General features: G+C 42.2%; 1 protein-coding gene across 7 annotated transcripts in view; it reads right to left on the bottom strand.

Moving 5' to 3' along the window:
• nrxn2b (neurexin 2b) overlaps positions 1-18,575 on the bottom strand; it is a 739,753-nt gene that overhangs the window by 101,381 nt on the left and 619,797 nt on the right. For all 7 annotated transcript variants that reach the window (XM_035912885.2, XM_035912888.2, XM_035912887.2 and 4 more), the window contains one exon: positions 15,719-15,900. In XM_035912885.2, coding sequence (XP_035768778.1) covers positions 15,719-15,900 — 182 coding nt within the window. The remainder of the gene's footprint in view (positions 1-15,718; positions 15,901-18,575) is intronic.

The following is an 18,575-nucleotide window of genomic DNA, read 5'->3' as shown; positions in this document are numbered from 1 at the left end:
TTGTGCTTTGTTGTTTAGATTTTAAAAACCAGACTATCATTATGTACTCTCCCACCCTTCCCTCCCCTCAGGTTAAGAGTTTGGGTGTCATACTTGATAATACTCTTTCATTCCAGTCTCACATTAATTACATAACCCGGTCTGCTTATTTCCATTTACGTAATATTAACCGACTCCGTCCCCTTCCTTACTCCCCATGCTGCTGCCATCCTTGTCCATAGTCTTATTACATCCCGTATTGATTACTGTAATTCCCTCCTATTTGGTCTCCCTAAAAGGTCCCTTCATAAACTCCAACTTCTTCAAAATTCTGCAGCTCGGATCATAACCCGTACTCCGTTAAGAGCTCATATTACCCCAGTTCTCCAGCAGCTTCCCTGGTTGCCCATAGAAGCCAGGAAAAACTTTAAAATCTTACTTCTCACATTCAAATGTATCCATAAATCTGCTCCTTCATATTTGTGTGACCTGCTTCATATCACCACTGTTTCCCGCCCTCTCAGATCATCATCTGCTACTCATCTTACCGTTCCGTCCTCACATCTTATCACTATGGGGAGCAGAGCTTTCAGTCGCTCTGCTCCCCGGCTCTGGAACTCTCTTCCTCCTGCACTAAGAAATATTGACACCCTTTCCGTATTTAAGACACAGCTCAAAACACACCTGTTTAGACTGGCTTATTCGCTTTAATGCTGATTTTATCTGTTGTCACGCTCTGTTTTGTAATATTAACTTATTTTATGTATTTTATGACTACTGTTGCTTTTATTAATTGTGTTTTTTGTAAGGTGACCTTGGGTTTCTGAAAGGCGCCCTCAAATAAAATGTATTATTATTATTATTATTATGTACTCATGACGCATCTTGTATATCTGCAGCTCAAAACAGTACACTACAGGTTCTCATTTCCTTCTACTTTCCCCCTCTTTGTGTCCACATCTGTCTCCACCTCGACCACTGCCTTCTGTTGAAATCCGACCAAAAACAGCCTTTACAGCAGCTTTACCAAAGCGATACAGCAGCTGCCCCGACTGAATCCTATTTGCACCTTATCGGCCAGCGTATGAAAGATTCAGAGGTGAACAACCATAGGATGGTTTCAGTGCAGGTCTGCACAGCCTTCGGGGGAACCATCGTTCTTCAGTTATCGCTGGTCCGACAACAGGATTTCATCGTTCGAAGAAAGAGAAAAGAAGAAGGGACAGTGGAGCTCTCTCGCTGTGCAGCGAAGCTAAGACTTCACTCACCCATGTCACTGAGGATGGATTACTGGTGAGTTACTCCTCGACCCATATAGAGGAGAAATTGAAAGGTGAGAAGAGTGCGATGGGCTAAACGTAAAGAACAGGACATTGTCATCTTTTCCCTTCAGGGGATTACATCATGTCAACTACAAAGCAATCGTGAAAAAAATCCGATGTGGGAAGTGTGACCTGAGAACGGGGGATGAGGAAACAAACATACAGGTAAACCAAACTCCTGAATACGAAACAGAACAGACAGAAACATTAAATGACAACGTTTGACTGACTGCTATCTGTTTTAAATATCCCTCATAGATTAAGGTTCATGTTATTCATTCAACTTTGAGGTTTAATCACTGTTTAACTGCTCGAGCAGTAAAATATTATGAGATGGCTCGATAGAAATAACGGCACAACCATAACAATATTGCCTTGATTCTAATAAAATAAGATATACTTTATTTATTCCAGATAAATTATAATGATTATATATTTCTGAAGTGAAACATTATACAAGATTCTGCAGCGCCCCGTTTAATCTCTCTCTATCCATTTCATATCTTCTCTTTAATCATCCCTTGTCAGGCGACAAAAATGAATTGGCAACAGACCAACTGCTCAGTTAACAGTGCATGTAGTAGCATTTGTCAGATATGTATTTTAAGAGCCGTGATGTAAAGGTGCAGCAAATTCAGTAAACTGGAGAAACCACATCATGTTCCAGGCCCAAACAAGGGTCTCGTTTTCTTCCCCGGAGGGATGTTGGGTGGACTGTAACTCACTGCAGAACATTGACTGTGGGATTTATTAAGAACTCTTTTACTCCTCAAATGAAATTACAGTTTTAAAAATGTGTTCTTATCTTTTCTCTACACCCGTCTCTTTTTAAGAGCCTCACTCTCACTTTTGACCAAATTTATGCTAACGGCTCTACACATTCATTCTTAATAGCTGTTCATTTTTGGAATAACAAAAGCCCTGAATAATGAAGTGTTTTCTTCTAGTCTGTCAACAGCAGACCAGGAAAAGTTAAGAGTGGCGACTGAGTAAAAGATGCATTCATCATGTCCGCCTTGAGTACATCACCAAGGGCTTGGAAACAGACATTTGAACTCTGCACGGATGAGCAGATGCAAACATCTTTTTTGACTCTCGGCCTCTGAGATATTCTCTGGTAGTACATCTTTCTCACTCCGCCACTCTGCCCTCGTTGCCCCCCCCCGCCCCTTAAGTCCATTTCTACCTATCGTGCTCTCTCCCCATTGCTTTCAGTTCCTCCTTTGTGCTCTACTTTGTTCATGGTAGAAACATCCTCCCCAAGGTGGTCAGCAAATGCACTGAGATAAATGTGAGAAAAGATTCAGTAACAGTGTTTGGGCCTTAAGCTGACCAACATATGAGATGGGGATGGAAAGAGTTCAAAGCAGACTGTTGAAGTCAACACTGTAAAGTCAGTTTATGCTCATTCTCCTCACAGCAAAAAATACTCACACTGTTTGGCCAATGAGACATGGATAATGTGTTTTTTTCTGCAGGAAAGTGGGTCAAGAGTAATGTAGGATGCTCATTTGGTGGTCGATTAAGATGTTAAAAGGCGAGTGTGGAATGATAGCAGTCTTGCAATCAATAGAAGATGTAAAGTTTACTAAAACAGTACAGAAAGTCAATAAACAAACTTTCCCTGAAAAGGCAAGGATAAATTAGAGATATACTGATGAATTAAAGAGGGAAGAATAGGTAGGGGTTACCCAAAGGACAAAAAGCATCAGATCAACCAGCTTTCAGTAATACTCTCTAAACAATTATAGTAGAACTAGATACTGAGGGAAGATGCTAATTATAAAATACTGAGAGTTTCGATACAAACAATATCACATCCACACTCCAACTAATTCATCTTTCAGCATTATGAGTTAATCATAGAAGTGAAAAGTTTTAATGAGACTATTCAGAATAGTAAAGACACCTGTGCGTTCAAACAGAAAATGAGTGTATTAGTCACAGAGAATTATTAATAGCTGCCACGGCAACAGCAGCTATGGTAGGTGTAGATAAATCAGAATACAAACCGAGGTAGGTCTTTTTGTTATGAATAACCTCACCCTGTATTATGCTGGATGAATTCGGAGTTGTTTTAAATAGAACAGACTGTCCTGTCTGGCCCATTGCTTATTGCAGTGAGTAAGGGGAGGCCTGGCTAAAGTGCATTCGGAGTGAGTGGAGTGCTGGATGTGCAGTGCTGACATTTGGAGAGGACTTCACAGTGGTCCTTGGGGCGCCACACTAAAGACAAAGTAGATCAGATAAATGTACTCTTTTCCCTTCTCCATCTTTGTGCATGCTCTTACTTTTCTCTCTGCCCTCCCCTCCACTTTCCTTCTTTCTCCTCATCCCATGGCGCTACTCTGTCTTTGTTTTGCAAAGTTCTGGTACAGTGTAGCTCAGCTCTATATAACAGTTTTTTTTACTCGGGTTTCAGTCTGATTCCTGTAGTTGTGTTGTAAAACATCACATTTCAGGCTTATTGAGTTAAATTCTAATCTCCGAGATTAAAGACCCACACGTCAGACATTAAATCTTAAATAAAATAACACGACGAATAGAGACGAGAGTGGCTGCGCAATGCATCACAATGGCGATAACTCAATTTGGGCAGGAAAATTACAAAAGTAAATCATATACATCATATTGGATTGAACATGGGCATTTATCATGCTGTGCAATTATACAGTACTCATCTGGACTAAAATGATCATCTCATTGTGTATACCCTACAAGTATGCAGAAAGGTAAAGATAAAGTGGAGCGAGAGAGAGCAGGTAAGTGGAAGAAAGAAGTTGGCAGACAGACAAGACAGAATAGAGAGAATTTAGTTTTGCCTTCCCTGGTGATCATTAAAGATCGGACTAACCGTACAGAGAGGCCTGCTCTTGGACCCTAATAGCTTATTGATTGGAAAAAACTCCCTCTACTACTTTGATCTCACAGGATACTTGGCTAGTGTGAGCTACAGGTACAGTGACCTACAGGCAGCTGAAATTGAAGGCACCTTGTTAACACAATATGTTTAAATAGCCTTAAAAGATTAACTATGGAGTATTTTAGGTGATACAGACAAAGAAAATGAAAATTATCCAGTGACATAGGGCCAATGCATACTTCCTCTTAGTGACTTTCAATTTGTAAATGTGCAAATGAGTGACGACCGATAAAATCTACCGGTTTTGTGCAACCAGTAACTTCTAATCAAGCTAATCGTGACTGATGCAGACAATCCTGGGTGCCTTCAATCCCACGCTTCTGTTGACACGTCAAAGTGGCTTTTAACAAGACACTAAACTCTAAAATGCCTCCAATTTGTAAGTCACTTTAGAGGAAAGCGTCTGCCAATTTACTCGGTTGTAATACATTGCTCTCTTTTTGTGGCCTCACTTAGGCTAAAGTGGCGATGTTTCACTTGTTTCATTTTCATTTGGAAGAAACTTCAACATTTAACAGCAGATGCTGAAACAATGTAAATTCTAATACAGCAGGAGCTCCTCTCTGCGTGAGTTCATCATCATATTATAACTGTAATCAGACATTGAAATGTTTCAGTCTTAGTGGGGCTTTCTCACACTGTTGACGCAGATGTTAATTCTTTCAGCTGTCTTTTACATATTACTAATTCTCAAAAACTCTGTATTCATTTCAAAATTCTTCTTTTTGTATCAAACCCAATTAAATACAACACAAAATAAACACACAATTATGCCAACAGAGTTCCTGGTGTTTCCAGGAGTACAAAAGTGGTTACATCCTTCAGCTTTTAGGTACTTTTGCAGTACAGCCTGCTCCCAGTTTGGGTTCAAGACACATATATCCTCTCTACTTATAAAATTAGGCTTTAAACTTTATTTTTAAATAAAAGTTACAGTTAGGGATAGATCTGGTGACCCTGATCATACATTAATTGTGCTGCTATAGGCTCCCCGGGGCCTACAAATTCCCTTCTCTTTCACTAATCACATGCCACATTAACTTTTGTAATTAACCTTTTGTCGTCTTCTTGTTAAAGGTCTCTATATGCTCCTCTTTTGTGTAATGTCTTTTTCCTCACTCCCAACTGCCTACAGCTGATGCCTGGTTCTGGTTAGGGGTGTTTTCCTTTTGAAAGGGGGTTCTTCTTCCCCACACTTGCCAAGTGGTTGCTCATAGGAGACTGTCTGATTGAATTTAAATTACATTTACATCTGACAATTCAGAGTACATGTGAAAATCGAGACAAGCAACCAAGCAAAAGTGTTGCTTTGAAGTATGGAAAACTGCTCCTAATCAGGCCTCTTTGGCAGCGAATAAAGCCACATTTCCTGCCCTCTACCCGCATTACCAGCAAAATGCATGGATTTCAGTTATAAATGTTTAGACTTCAAAGGATTCTTTCAATTCGAGGGATGAACGTGGGCTTTTTAGGAAGGTACTAATCCACTTACCTATTTAAGGCTAGTCACGCATTATGGAATCTCTTAGGTAGAATCTGCAGATGACCCCCCCACCCCTCCGCGAGCTCATGCCATGCTTCTTCTCCAATTGCAAGGACAATCAATTAGTGATGCGAAAGGAAGGATTAATCGATATGCTGTCAGGCTCCTGCCGGCTGAGGAGAGAGACCCTGCCAAACCCACCAGGGCCCGATCTCATTACTGATGGCGGCCCACGCGCCCCTTTGCGAGGCAGCTGCATTCATCAAAGCAATGCCTCCCTTTCTTCCTCAACCGTTCTCCACGCTTCGTCCCTCCGTCCCTCTGTCCCTCCCTGCATGTTTGGCTTTTTTCCCCCCTGACAAGATGAAGGAGAGTAGGTTGCAGAAATGACACCCATTTAAGAAAGGAAAGATGTGGGAGGGGTGGGAGTTATAAATAAGGAAATTACAAAAAAAACACTGTGTTGAGCTGCCCTCGTAAATTGCAGCTGTGCATGTATTAAACTGTGTACTAGCACTAATCATACTAGTAAGTGAACGTGAAGGTGTCCTTGCAAAAGTCTGTGTAAAACCTGCTGGAACCTGAGAGCAGTGAGCAAATCTGTGAGCTACTGACAGCTAGTTAGGGGGAAAAAAAGGCATACTTTGTGTGTGGCTATGTGTGTGCATTCACATCCTTGTGTGTATTACTGGGGGCGGGGAGTAGTGGATAAAAGCCTGTGCCTCTCCCTGACAGTTTTATCCGCATCACCATCTGCCTTTATCTGACGCCAGCATCTCTCATCTCCCCATTGCACTCTGAAAGCTCTCCATCCACCCCGTTCTCCTCACCACTCATCTTATCCCAGGCTGCTGTCAGATCACGTTTTTCAACCTATAATTAAACAGTTGCTGGCTTAAACTCTTGACAGATAACCTGTGCCCATCAAAATGAAAGTGAAAAAAGTCCTGCTGGTGGTATTTCCTAAATTTCTCTTATTTGCCAGAAGTGAGAGGAAGAAAAAGAGATCACGGGGAAGCTAATAAAGTCAAATGCCGCACTTCACATTTTGACCATGGGGATGCTTGCCTGCAGAAGCATGAACACTGGGGTGTGCCATCGTGCTCCATTCCTGCCTCATCAGCATTTGTCACATGCTGGGAGAGGCGTAAGGGTGGGGTCGAGAGGAGAAAATATAGCCACGTCCCTTTTGCTTTCTCCCCTCATTCCTCCCTCTCTGCTCCTGCTCAAAGTAGACAGTTGTGGTGAAGGATGGCTCCCTAACAGGTAATCAGAGACAGGCCTTATTTAATGTTCTGAGCCGGCACTGGACAGCAGTGATGGAGGTAGTCGAAGAGGCCCACTGTGCGGTGTGCACTGGCCCATAACTGCAGATGAGACACTTCCCACAGAGCAGTTACAGCAACAACTTGCCAGCTGTAAATGTAATGACAGCGATGTGAGAACAGCAATAAATACAAACAGACAACTCTAAAAAAAAAAAAAAAGACTGTGCAAGTCCTAGTTTGAAAGGTGCACCTAAACTCCTACAACTTTACTCCGCCATCTGTCAGGCCATTTAGAAAGTTTATGAGTAGCTCGTGAAAAGAACAGCTCTGATATTTGCTCCTTTCTGCATTAATGACTCATCCCTCTGTGCATAACAAATAACCCCCAATTTGCTGCTCTGTTTTTTGTGCCTTTATTGCTTTGAGTAAAAACATAAAAGACTTCACAAGTCTTAAGCAAGGACTATTACTTCTGAACGTGCATACTAATTCCTTTTACTTTCTGATGAGTCAAAAAGCTGAAGATAGTTAAAGTTTTGTGCTCCCTCTACACAAGCTGTTTCCACCATATTACAGCCTGCAAAGCAAAATGCACAGCGTCTTAATCTTGCTTTACCCCTTTTGAGTGTGTGTGTGTGTAGGTATGTGTGTGTTTACAGAGATTGGCCTGCCCGGTGTGCTATCACCTGAGCCAGGTAGCAGGGACAGTGGAGCATGAAGCTAGGAAACGAAAAGACAGACTCGGCTAGCTAAAGAGAAAAGCAATACCTCTCACCCACTTTTCAGAGTTCCAGTGTTTGTCTAGAGAAAAAAGTGGACAACCTCAGATTGAAACTATCAAATCAGAACAAAACAATGGAATGTTTTGCTTTTGTTTGCGCTGAGATATGACACACACCGGCATGCAACTGCAGCTTTCACACTCTGGTAAGTCTGGCAAAGTTAAGACAGGAGGGGTGTGTATCCTTGCAGCAGTCAAACTGACTGCTGTGCTGACTGAAAAACTGTATCACCGGCTTGAAAATCTGCTCTGGAAGTATTTACATTTTATTACAGCTGCTAAAATGCAAACCACTGGGAGATATTTTTCAGCTTCACTAATCCTGCCCTGAAAAATAAAGGAAATTCAGTGTAATTAACCTAAAAAAGCAATTTCAAACAATTACCAGCACATGACCATTTGGATATGTATCCAGTGATGGACATGCTATGCTTATTTCTGTTGATTGTCTAAAAAGTCTCAAAATGAAGGCTTTTATAAACCTGTTTTTTATGACTGGTTTTCCAAGGTCTTGCAAGGACATCTACCTTTTCCTGCAGCTGCAGATGGGAGATTTGGCTATCAGCACACTTCTATATCTGTCAGCACCCTTCATTCCCCAAATCTAACACCCCAGGCCCTGATGGTGAAAATGTCATAAAGATTGGTAAAAATGATGTCCTGCACTCTTAAATGACTATTTTTTACTTTTGTAGCACTGACATCCTGTGAAAGACATCATGGAGACATTGCGTGTCTTCATGGCAAATCGAAAAATCCACACCTAACAGAATTTTTTGATAGACAAAAGTGAAGTGAAACTTAAGACATGAAACTTGTGTCTGTTCTCCTTTATTTCATGTTTTAGATAATGAAACCAAGTAAGATTTTTGATATTTTGAAAAGTCAAACGCCCCTTTTTCCTGTTTGGTCTATATTGCTTCAAAAACTGAATCCACCTTAGCAGATATAAAACATTTTCATTTGCTTCAGTGTGGGGAATTTCTTCACCTCTTTGTTCAATACTCTAAATATAAGGCTCACATACTAATTTCAGCTTGGGGAACTTTCTAAGGTGTCATTACCTCACCGAAGCTATTTGGACACCAATGATGGTGTTTAAAGGTGGCGCTGTCACTTGGTGTTCGCTCGCTCTGTGGTAGAGTATCACTTCCTCTTTCTGCTCAAACACAGTGGTGTTTCTGAGTAGCTTATCTGCTTAGCAATTTAATTAAAAACTTTTAAATACATTCTTTTTTCATAGTATAATCTTCACGTGCTTCATCCGAAGCACACTTTCTGTGTACTCACTACCTAATTTATAGCCAAAGTATTCACTCACTGTCTCTGTACTGTTACGTTAGCTTAGCTTAGCTCGTAGCCGACTCGTTAGCACCATGGCTACTTCACCTGTCCCTCCTGCACTTTCTTGCTCATTGTGTCAGATGTTTAGTTACTCCTCGGCTTCCTTTAGCAGTAATTATATCTGTAACAAATGTAGCATATTTGCAGCTCTGGAGGCCAGGATTACTGAATTGGAGACCAGCTACATGGTGCAGCCGAAGATAGCGTAGGCCCCGCTGTTCCCCGGCAGACCCCAAGCAGCTGGGGAAAGAGGGCGGCTGGGTGACGGTGAGGAGGAAGCATAGTCCTAAACAGAAGCCCCAGGTACACCACCAACCCGTTCATGTGTCTAACCGTTTTTCCCCACTCTGCGACACACCCGCCGGGGGTCAAACTCTGGTAATTGGTGATTCTGTTCTCAGACATGTGAAGCTAGAGACACCGGCAACCATAGTCAATTGTCTTCCAGGGGCCAGAGCAGGCGACATTGAAGGAAATTTAAAACTGCTGGCTAAGGGTAAACGTAAATTCAGTAAAATCATAATTCACGGCGGCAGTAATGACACCTGGTTACGCCAATCGGAGGTCACTAAAATCAATATTGAATCGGTGTGTAACTTTGCCAAAACAATGTCGGACTCTGTAGTTTTCTCTGGTCCCCTCCCCAATCAGACCAGGAGTGACAATTGTCCCAATTGGCAAACCTTCTGGAGGAAACCTGGTCTTGTTAGGAGATACGGCATCCATCCCACTTTGGATGGAGCAACTCTCATTTCTAGAAATATGGACAAATTTATTAAACCCCCCAAAATATGACTATCCAGAGATGCTGAAAAACTAGTTCATGCATTCATTACTTCCAGGCTGGACTACTGTAATTCGTTATTATCAGGATGTCCAAAAAACTCACTGAAAAGCCTTCAGCTAATCCAAAATGCTGCAGCAAGAGTACTGACAGGGACTAGAAAGAGAGAGCATATTTCTCCTGTTTTGGCTTCCCTTCATTGGCTTCCTGTTAAATCCAGAATTGAATTCAAAATCCTGCTCCTGACATACAAGGTCTTAAATAATCAGGCCCCATCTTATCTTAATGACCTTGTAGTGCCATATCACCCTATTAGAGCACTTCGCTCTCGCTCTGCAGGCCTACTTGTTGTTCCTAGAGTATTTAAAAGTAGAATGGGAGGGAGAGCCTTCAGTTTTCAGGCCCCTCTTTTGTGGAACCAGTTTCCAGTTTGGATTCGGGAGACAGACACTATCTCTACTTTTAAGATTAGGCTTAAAACTTTCCTTTTTGCTAAAGCATATAGTTAGGGCTGGACCAGGTGACCCTGAAACCTCCCTTAGTTATGCTGCAATAGATGTAGGCTGCCGGGGATTCCCATGGTGCATTGAGTTTTTCCTTTCCAGTCACCTTTCTCACTCACTATGTGTTAATAGACCTCTCTGTATTGAATCATATCTGTTATTAACCTCTGTCTCTCTTCCACAGCATGTCTTTATCCTGTCTTCCTTCTCTCACCCCAACCGGTCGCAGCAGATGGCCCCGCCCCTCCCTGAGCCTGGTTCTGTCGGAGGTTTCTTCCTGTTAAAAGGGAGTTTTATAGGGGGTCATATGATTGTTGGGTTTTTCTCTGTATCTGTCAAGCGCCTGGAGGTGACCTTTGTTGTGATTTGGCGCTATATAAATAAAATTGAATTGAATTGAATTAAAGAGCTCCATCTACTAAGGAGTCAAAGAAATGGACCAGGACTCACTGGTGGAACTACAATATGTATGTAACTCATAAGAAGAGTGACCAAATGTGCAGATGGTACTTGGATGGACTGTGACGGACACACTATTGGTCGATTTAAAAGAAATCAAAGAAATCAGTCTGATGTGTCACATTTCATCTGTGTTTCCTGTACTACTGCTTTATGTCTGTATTGGCCTCACACAGTGTTGCACCACCATGTCTAATGTGTAAAAAAGACAATATTGGCTAAAGGTGGTACAGGTAACATTAGTAACAATAATGGGGCGGTTTGCACCATAAGAGTAGCCGTGGCTCAGAAGGCAGACCAGGTCGTCGACTACATGGAAACTTGGTGATTCGAAATTTAACTGGCTCCAGTGTGCATGGGAGGGCTGTCTGTTTTTCTGTGTTAGCACTACAACAGGTGTACCCTGCCTCTCCCTCTATGACAGCTGGGTTAGGCTTCACCCTGACCCCCCCAAAGCCAAAACTGCATAAGCGGAAGAAATTGGATTTCCACTAACACCCACTTGGTTGGTTTCAGTCGTTTTCCATTACAATCGAGTGCCACCTAATGTACTTGTGGCTGTTATATCAATGCGGCCACAGTCCCTTTGTCCTGTGACATCATGAACACTACGGAGGACGTCAGGACAATTGTATACCTGCTGCTCGGTGTTTCTTTTTATCAGACAGGTTTCAAAAATGGTGGTTTTGATTTCTGTGAAGGAGACTCTCTCATGACTCATTAGGGGGTACCACTGAGTAGCCAATCGGTGGATGCATTCTCGACTCAAGTAAGTAGTATAAAAAAGTACCTGGTACCAGGTACAACCCTAAAAACTGAGCCATGCTGCCTCGAGTATGTACTAGTGGAAAAGGGCTAATAGTAATAATAATTTAATGACATAGTCATTGGGAACTAATGTCCTGCCTTTAACTTATCATGAGTACAATTTCCTAAATATATTTATATAACAGGCTATTCCTTCTACACTGCTGTTTCTATCCTTTTACTTATGTAAAGCCTCTTAAATGCTTCTTTACCACCAGATAGCATACATCAGCTATTTGACAGTTTTCCATTTTAAACTGGCTTTATCAGAAAGGCCCTTTGAGAATGCTATGCCTTCTCTCCTTGGGTCATCTGATGACCTTTTGAGCAAGGTCCATATGCTAAACAAGACCTTAAACTATAACTGAAAGTTTCCAAAATAGCAAAGTAAGTAGACTTTGTTGTATTAAAAGTCAACCAAGGCTCTCGAAAGCATTTTGTTTGGAATTAAAAGAAGACAAACAACAGCAAACGGGCAAGATGTGTAACTTTCTACATACAGCAGTGTGACATGTCATGCCCACAGCAGTGATTGCGTATCACTAGAGCTGTTGCTGATACAGCTGTCACGTGCATCTGAGCACAGTGAGTGAAAGGCGACTGGAATTACTTCATATTCTTGAGAATGTTTCACCACTCATCCAAGAGGCTTAATTAGTTTTACCGACTCTTGGGGGGGTTATGTGGTATTTAACTTCTCCGGGCGATTAAACAGAGAGGAACTCCTCACCAGTCAGTAGAACTGATGAAGCCTGATAGATGAACAGCACATTTTCTCCCAGACTACAAAGCAAATTTAGATTCAGATTGTTTTTTCTTTTGTTTACTACTACTTAATATTCTCTGACCTAGGCGATAGCGAATCTTTATAGACACATGAGCAATACTGCACTGCAACAGCAATAAACCCAGTCATGTTTGGCGTGCTCAGCAGTGATTCACTTCTATGGCATTTTCCAGGTAATCTATTTCAAAGCTTTTTCATCTAGAACTTTCAAAATGTCAGCTAGAAAGTTTTCTGCACTTTCAGACACACCTACAGTAAATAATTAGGGAGGTGCGAGACACAAGGTCTTTTGAGGATATAGCATGTCCTTTTTAAAACAACTGTGGTCAGCACATTCAACTTAAGCAACACATCCCACACCCTCAACTTTACATCTCCTACCCTGAGGCTTGATGACAGTGAGTCAGAAAGATACAGTGAGTGATGTCCTGCCCTCTGTCACATAAATGGACAGAAATGGAAGAAAGCAGTGGCATGAAAGAGAAGGTGGCTTGGTAAGAGAGGCAAGGTATATAAAGAGACGGGTGGTCTGTGCAAGATAAGGAATAATGCTCTATCACATTCTGACACCGCTGTCAGTAGTTCTAGTTATAGCAGCAGTCAGATTTGTGTCATATCCTGTAAGGACAGGCAATGGTTGAGATTGCATTCTGTGAAAACAACCATTAACAATAAAAATAATGAATACTTTTATGAGTAATGGTGGGTTTAAGTTCTCATAATTCAGAAATTTAGAACATGTTGAAACCCCAACAGGACTGTGCACACCAGTTTTTAAATATGTCAGACCCTTCAAAATCCCACCAGAAGCTAGGGAGCAAATCACCCTGGAGTGAAAAGTGAAGAACTGTGTTTTTTGAACCAAACGCTGAAGCGAACAAATAAGGCCCCAGGTATTAGACCTCAAGGCTACTATCGCTGTTTGATGTGACACTATTTTGTAGTTTGACTAGGGCCAGGAAGCCCCCACATCAGGTGGGGATGATATGGGGCCATGGCTCACAGGTTCTCTGGTCTAATTTACCTGTACTTCTCCCCTCAAAGAGAGACAAGCATAATTAACAGGACCAAAACACCCACCACGGGCTGAGCAGAGTCATTTATGGGAGTGACTCGGGAGGAACGGCAGCAAATGAAATGTAATTGCAATGGGAGCAGAGGAGCCGGGCTGGTGTGTCGGAGGCACTGATGTGTGTGTGAGAGGGAGAGAAAGAGAAAATGAACGGGCCAGACATGAGGGAATGAGGGAGTAAATGAAAGACTCAGAAGTTAGATAGAGAATATGCACTTGAGAGAAGAGCAAGCAAAAGAATGACTGATGAGGGATCGCGGTGGATGGGCTGAGATAAAAAAGTGGGAAGCTATTCCTTTAGGTTAGGTTAGAGCAAAAAAAAAAAAAAAGTACCATGGTTCACCTGATGTTTGACAGAAAGGCAAAGTCAAATTAAAGGATCAGTTCAACAAAATTACAAACTCTAGATGTTCACAGCCATACAGATAGTTTCATTTCCCCAGGTGCTGAGTTACGTTTGGAGATTTATTGCAATACCCAATAAAATGGAGGTGACGGCAAATGGAATTTTGTTGCAGTGCTCACGTCTTTGGAAATTTAATTTAAAAATTCCACAGCAACGTCTCATCACAGAGTCCTCTTACACAAATAATCCAGGGACCACGTTTTCCAAAGGACTTTTTCTTTCTGTATAAAGTGCTTCCACAGAAAAAAAGTCTATGAAATATGTAGTCTGTGGAATATGCTAAGCAAAAGTGTTGCTGGAAAGGGATGTTGTGAAATTCTAAGTGCTGCAAGCACCACTAGAAAGCTGTAAACTATGAATATGTTTGCAAAAAGAAGGGCAGGCGTGTGGTGTATTTAGAATGGCAAAACACTCCAGAAGTAAAAGAGCAAATGTTTGTGTGTTTGTTGTTTTGAATAGAGACAGATATTGACTCTTGTTATTATACGGTCTTCTAATGATATTATTATCGGAGATGTGCGACCATATCCAAGTGGCCCTCTGTTAAAAAGCTTTTATTAAAAGCAGCAGAAGCTTTGCTGGTGATGTTGTAACCGGCCCTTCAAATGTCGGCGCGGCAGCAGTTAAACTCTGCCACGTCCCCACTTCAACCTGAGCATTATTTGCTGGGTACACTGCATTTATGACTGTAATCTTTCATCATTACAGTCATTATCTTTATTTATCACTGATTTTAAGAGCATTTAAATTGACCCGGACTTACTTAGTTCATCCGTTAGCTTTGCCCCCCCTACTTTTTCAACTACCCCTCTCTTTCTCTTTTCCAGCTGTCCCTCCCTCAGTCACTTTCAGTTTACGGAGCACTGGATGAGAACTGACCCGGGGTCAACTATGTTCCTGTCGCTTCCAGGCACAACAAATTGGGGTCACTGGGATGTTGGCATGGTTTGATCACACACACACGCACACACACATGCACGCAGATGGTTGAGCGTAGATAACAGTGATAGCGTATTTTAAGTGAGTGTGAAGAAACTGTAGGATACTGCAATATCACCATTACAGGTACCATAAAACACTTGAGCTGTGAACCTAACTACACACAGCTTTTAAGTGCATGACTTCAGCAACATGATGAGTGGACCAGGGTTATCAGGCGTGGTCCTGCTTGGTAATTAACGGAAAGCCCACCATCAAATTGACTATGAGCGTTGAATGTAATGTTGGCCAGACGAAGCACAAGGGTCAATGAGACAATTAGAGCCTGCGTAAAAGCATTTTTTAAATGCCCGCTGTCCCTTAATTGCCATTTCAAGTCATTAGAGGTGGGTTTAAATGACCTTTAAGACTAACATATGAAAGCAATAAAGGCAGAAATGAGGGTAATAACTAGTTTGACAGTAGATAAAAAGAAATGTTAGTCATTTTCCTGATTCTACACACATTAATGTCTTGCACTGACCCTTGCAAGTACTACAAAATGGCATTTTAAGGGGAATTCTGCAACAACTGGAGAAGTTCTGTCCAGTTTTCCAGTTTTATGAGCAAAAGTTTAACCTTAAATGATTATTCTCCTCTAGTGCTCAAACCATGACATTGACATCTAGGAACTGACTTGGGAATCTGCTTTCCCCTGAACCCTACTTCTCTGCCATTTCACCTTCCCTGCCCAGGTACTTCTTAATCCATTTTATTGTGGACTTTCTCCTCTGATTCAACTGGCTGACAGTTCCTTCACTGTATTTTCCAATTCCCCTAACAATTTCATCCCCCATCAAATACCCCAGTACAGTATCTTACTATGTGCAGCTCCAGGTAATCTCCCAGTCCCCTGGCACTCTCCACCCTGACCAGAACAGCCTCCTTCAGCTGTGTGCTGAAGCCCACTGCCAGCCGGTCTGCCCGTGTGCTCGGCCGGTCATTGGGTGGCCAGGTATATGTGATGAGGGCTCCGCCTCGCCCGAAGATGTATGTTGTCCCAGCTGCAAAACACAAGGAGGAAAAGGGAATTACGGCTTAGTTCTTCAACATCTGGATAAGAAAGAAGTCAGCATGTTAAGTGAACTCTGAAACACAAACAGAGAATATATTCCACTGTGTAAAACTGGGGAAAAAAAAGAAAAGAAAAAGAAGACAGACTCTATGGACAACAAAATTATGTTTTTTTTCGTTATTTGTTATTATATGGTGCAATAACATTTCAGCTAGCGTTATTGCTTTCTTATGGGTTGCATATTCTTTTATTGATTTCTGCAAGTTTAAATTGAATAGCGTTTCAGCAGAAAGTCAGTAGTTACAGGAAGTCCGCATCAGAGAGAAAGCGCTACGTCTGGTTAAAAACATACAACTCAAACATGTTACTGGTAGCGTACATCTTGGTCACAAAGTCGCGTCTAGCGTGAGCCCCGGTATGTGCGGGATGTCACTCGCCTTTGAAATGGTAATTCGGCGGGCTTCACTTGCACTCAGTTGCCCACAGTTGCGTTGGATTCAAACTAGGGCGAACTGACAAACTTTGGGCTCGCTATGCTGTCAGTATAACTACCATCTCTCAACATTTAACAAAAGAAATTCTCCCTGTCAAAATAACTTTGCCTTAACAGTACTTTAAGCTCCAGCCTTGAAAAAAGTACCCGCCCCATACATGGAGCGATTTCATGTTTGAACTGTAGCAGAGTGGTTAGGACTTGGCTTGGCTCCAGTAAGCCTGGTGGTAAATGAGAAATGACGGGCGTTGGCTGTGATTAGCATAGAGTAATGAAACCACAGTGAACTGCTCTCAACCCTGTGGGCTGTCTGTCCTCCCAGGATCATAAATATACATACACACAGGCGCTCTGTCTACATACTAATGCGTGCATATTTTGCTATACGAAGCACATAGTTGTATCAAGAAGATTACGCAAGTAAACAAGCGATTAATACACATAATTAAGCGCTAGCCATCCCAATGACACCTCACAAATCAATGCAATTGCTGTGATTTTGATAATAACATGACTATAGAGTCACGCATGGTCGCAGAAGTGCACGGCAATGGGTTTCATCTCCACGGACGCATCGATATACATAAACGACTTTCTTGGTGTGGTCAGGTCAAAGATGGCAGAAAGCAGACGCTATAGTGACAGCATGTCTTACGCAAGGAAGAACACTATTCAAGTATGCACACGTGCAGGCTTCCTTAATGTGCGCGCACGCGCACGCTCACTCGTCTACCTGACACTTTCATTATCTAACAATCTGCTGGTAGCCGTTTGAAATCGGCTGACACACACAACTCTCCTCCCGATCTCTCGCTTCCTCTCTCCCTTTCTGCCTCTCATCACCCCTCCTTCCCTCCATCCTTCCCGGCAGAGCTAAGCCCTCCGCTCAGCTCTTGTTGTTTTCTCGAGGCTGTATTATTTTAGCGCTGACTAATTATCGCAGCATGGCAAGGAGGGCTATAAAGAAGCTTTGTGCCGGAGGAGGAGGAGGGAAAAAAAAAAAGAGGTTGAAGAAAGACAGGGTATGGAGGCAAGGAACTCAGAAGACGGGTAATGTGCAAATTGTGGATGGTGAAGAGAAGAAGTTGACACTTTTGGTTTTTATTTCTTTCCTGTGTTTATTTGTGCAGCAGCATAGTTTCTCAGAAACTGGGCAAGAGGCAATTGTGGAGGAAGAGGAAGGAAAAGATTTCTAAAATGGCCGACGAGCAGAGAGGGAGGGGAGCCATGTTGTGATAGATGAGACTGAAGCCGTGTGAGGAAAAGGAGAAAATGGTTTCTGGTAGTGGAAGTTGTTGTACATTAACGTGGGCGATTGCACTTATGGGCGAGAAAGGGTTCATCACCCGTCACTAATTTTGCATGTCATATTGAATTTTCTAGTCTGACAGATTACTGCTCAGCCTGTGCAAACATATGTGAGCCTACACAACACCGTCTGCCAAAAGTCTGGGCCGCTGTGGAAAATATAATCAGTTGAACCGTACAGATACAAAATAATTAGGTGCTAAAAACAAGAGTTATTGTTCTTTTGAAAGATACATTATTCATTTTGAATATAATCAAAGCAAAATGAAAATGACTGAAAATTTGAGATGGGAGAAGAAAATCTTAAAAAGTTGTGCTTAAAAAAGCAAAGTAAGTAAAATAAACAGAATACAAGATAATTGAGTTTTTCAAAGAGGTTCACCACTCTGTCAAATCACCTCCAACTAAGTCTGTGAAGGTTCTAAGTCATCCAGGTCATCGCAGTCAAAGGAGCTTGCAAAGAAAAGCGTCTGGACTTCTTTAAGTTACTTGAAGACGTTTCACCTCTCATCCAAGAAGCTTCTTCAGTTCTAAGGTCAAATGGTGGGGAGTCCCAGATATAAACCTAGTGGGAGTGTCCCCCCACAGAGGGACAAAAGGACCCCCTGATGATCCTCTAATCGCCTGAGCCAAGGTGTGAAACTGGGTGTGGGTCCCAATCAGCCAGGGTTTCGGGTGAGCTCATTGTGAAACCTGGCCCCACCTTATCATGCGAATTCCTGAGGTCAGATGGCCCAGGGTGTGAGTGGGCGTTAAGGTGTCTGGGGAGGGAACGGATGAGAGGTGAAACGTCTTCAAGCAACTTAAAGAAGTCCAGACGCTTTTCTTTGCAAGCTCCTTTGACCACCTTCAACTAAGCATCA

Source organism: Neolamprologus brichardi, chromosome 3 (genome assembly GCF_056152115.1).
Source record: "Neolamprologus brichardi isolate AB-2024 chromosome 3, ASM5615211v1, whole genome shotgun sequence".
Taxonomy (NCBI): domain Eukaryota; kingdom Metazoa; phylum Chordata; class Actinopteri; order Cichliformes; family Cichlidae; genus Neolamprologus; species Neolamprologus brichardi.
Note: the sequence above shows the minus strand (reverse complement) of the source record. Positions and strands in the feature narration are given on the sequence as shown.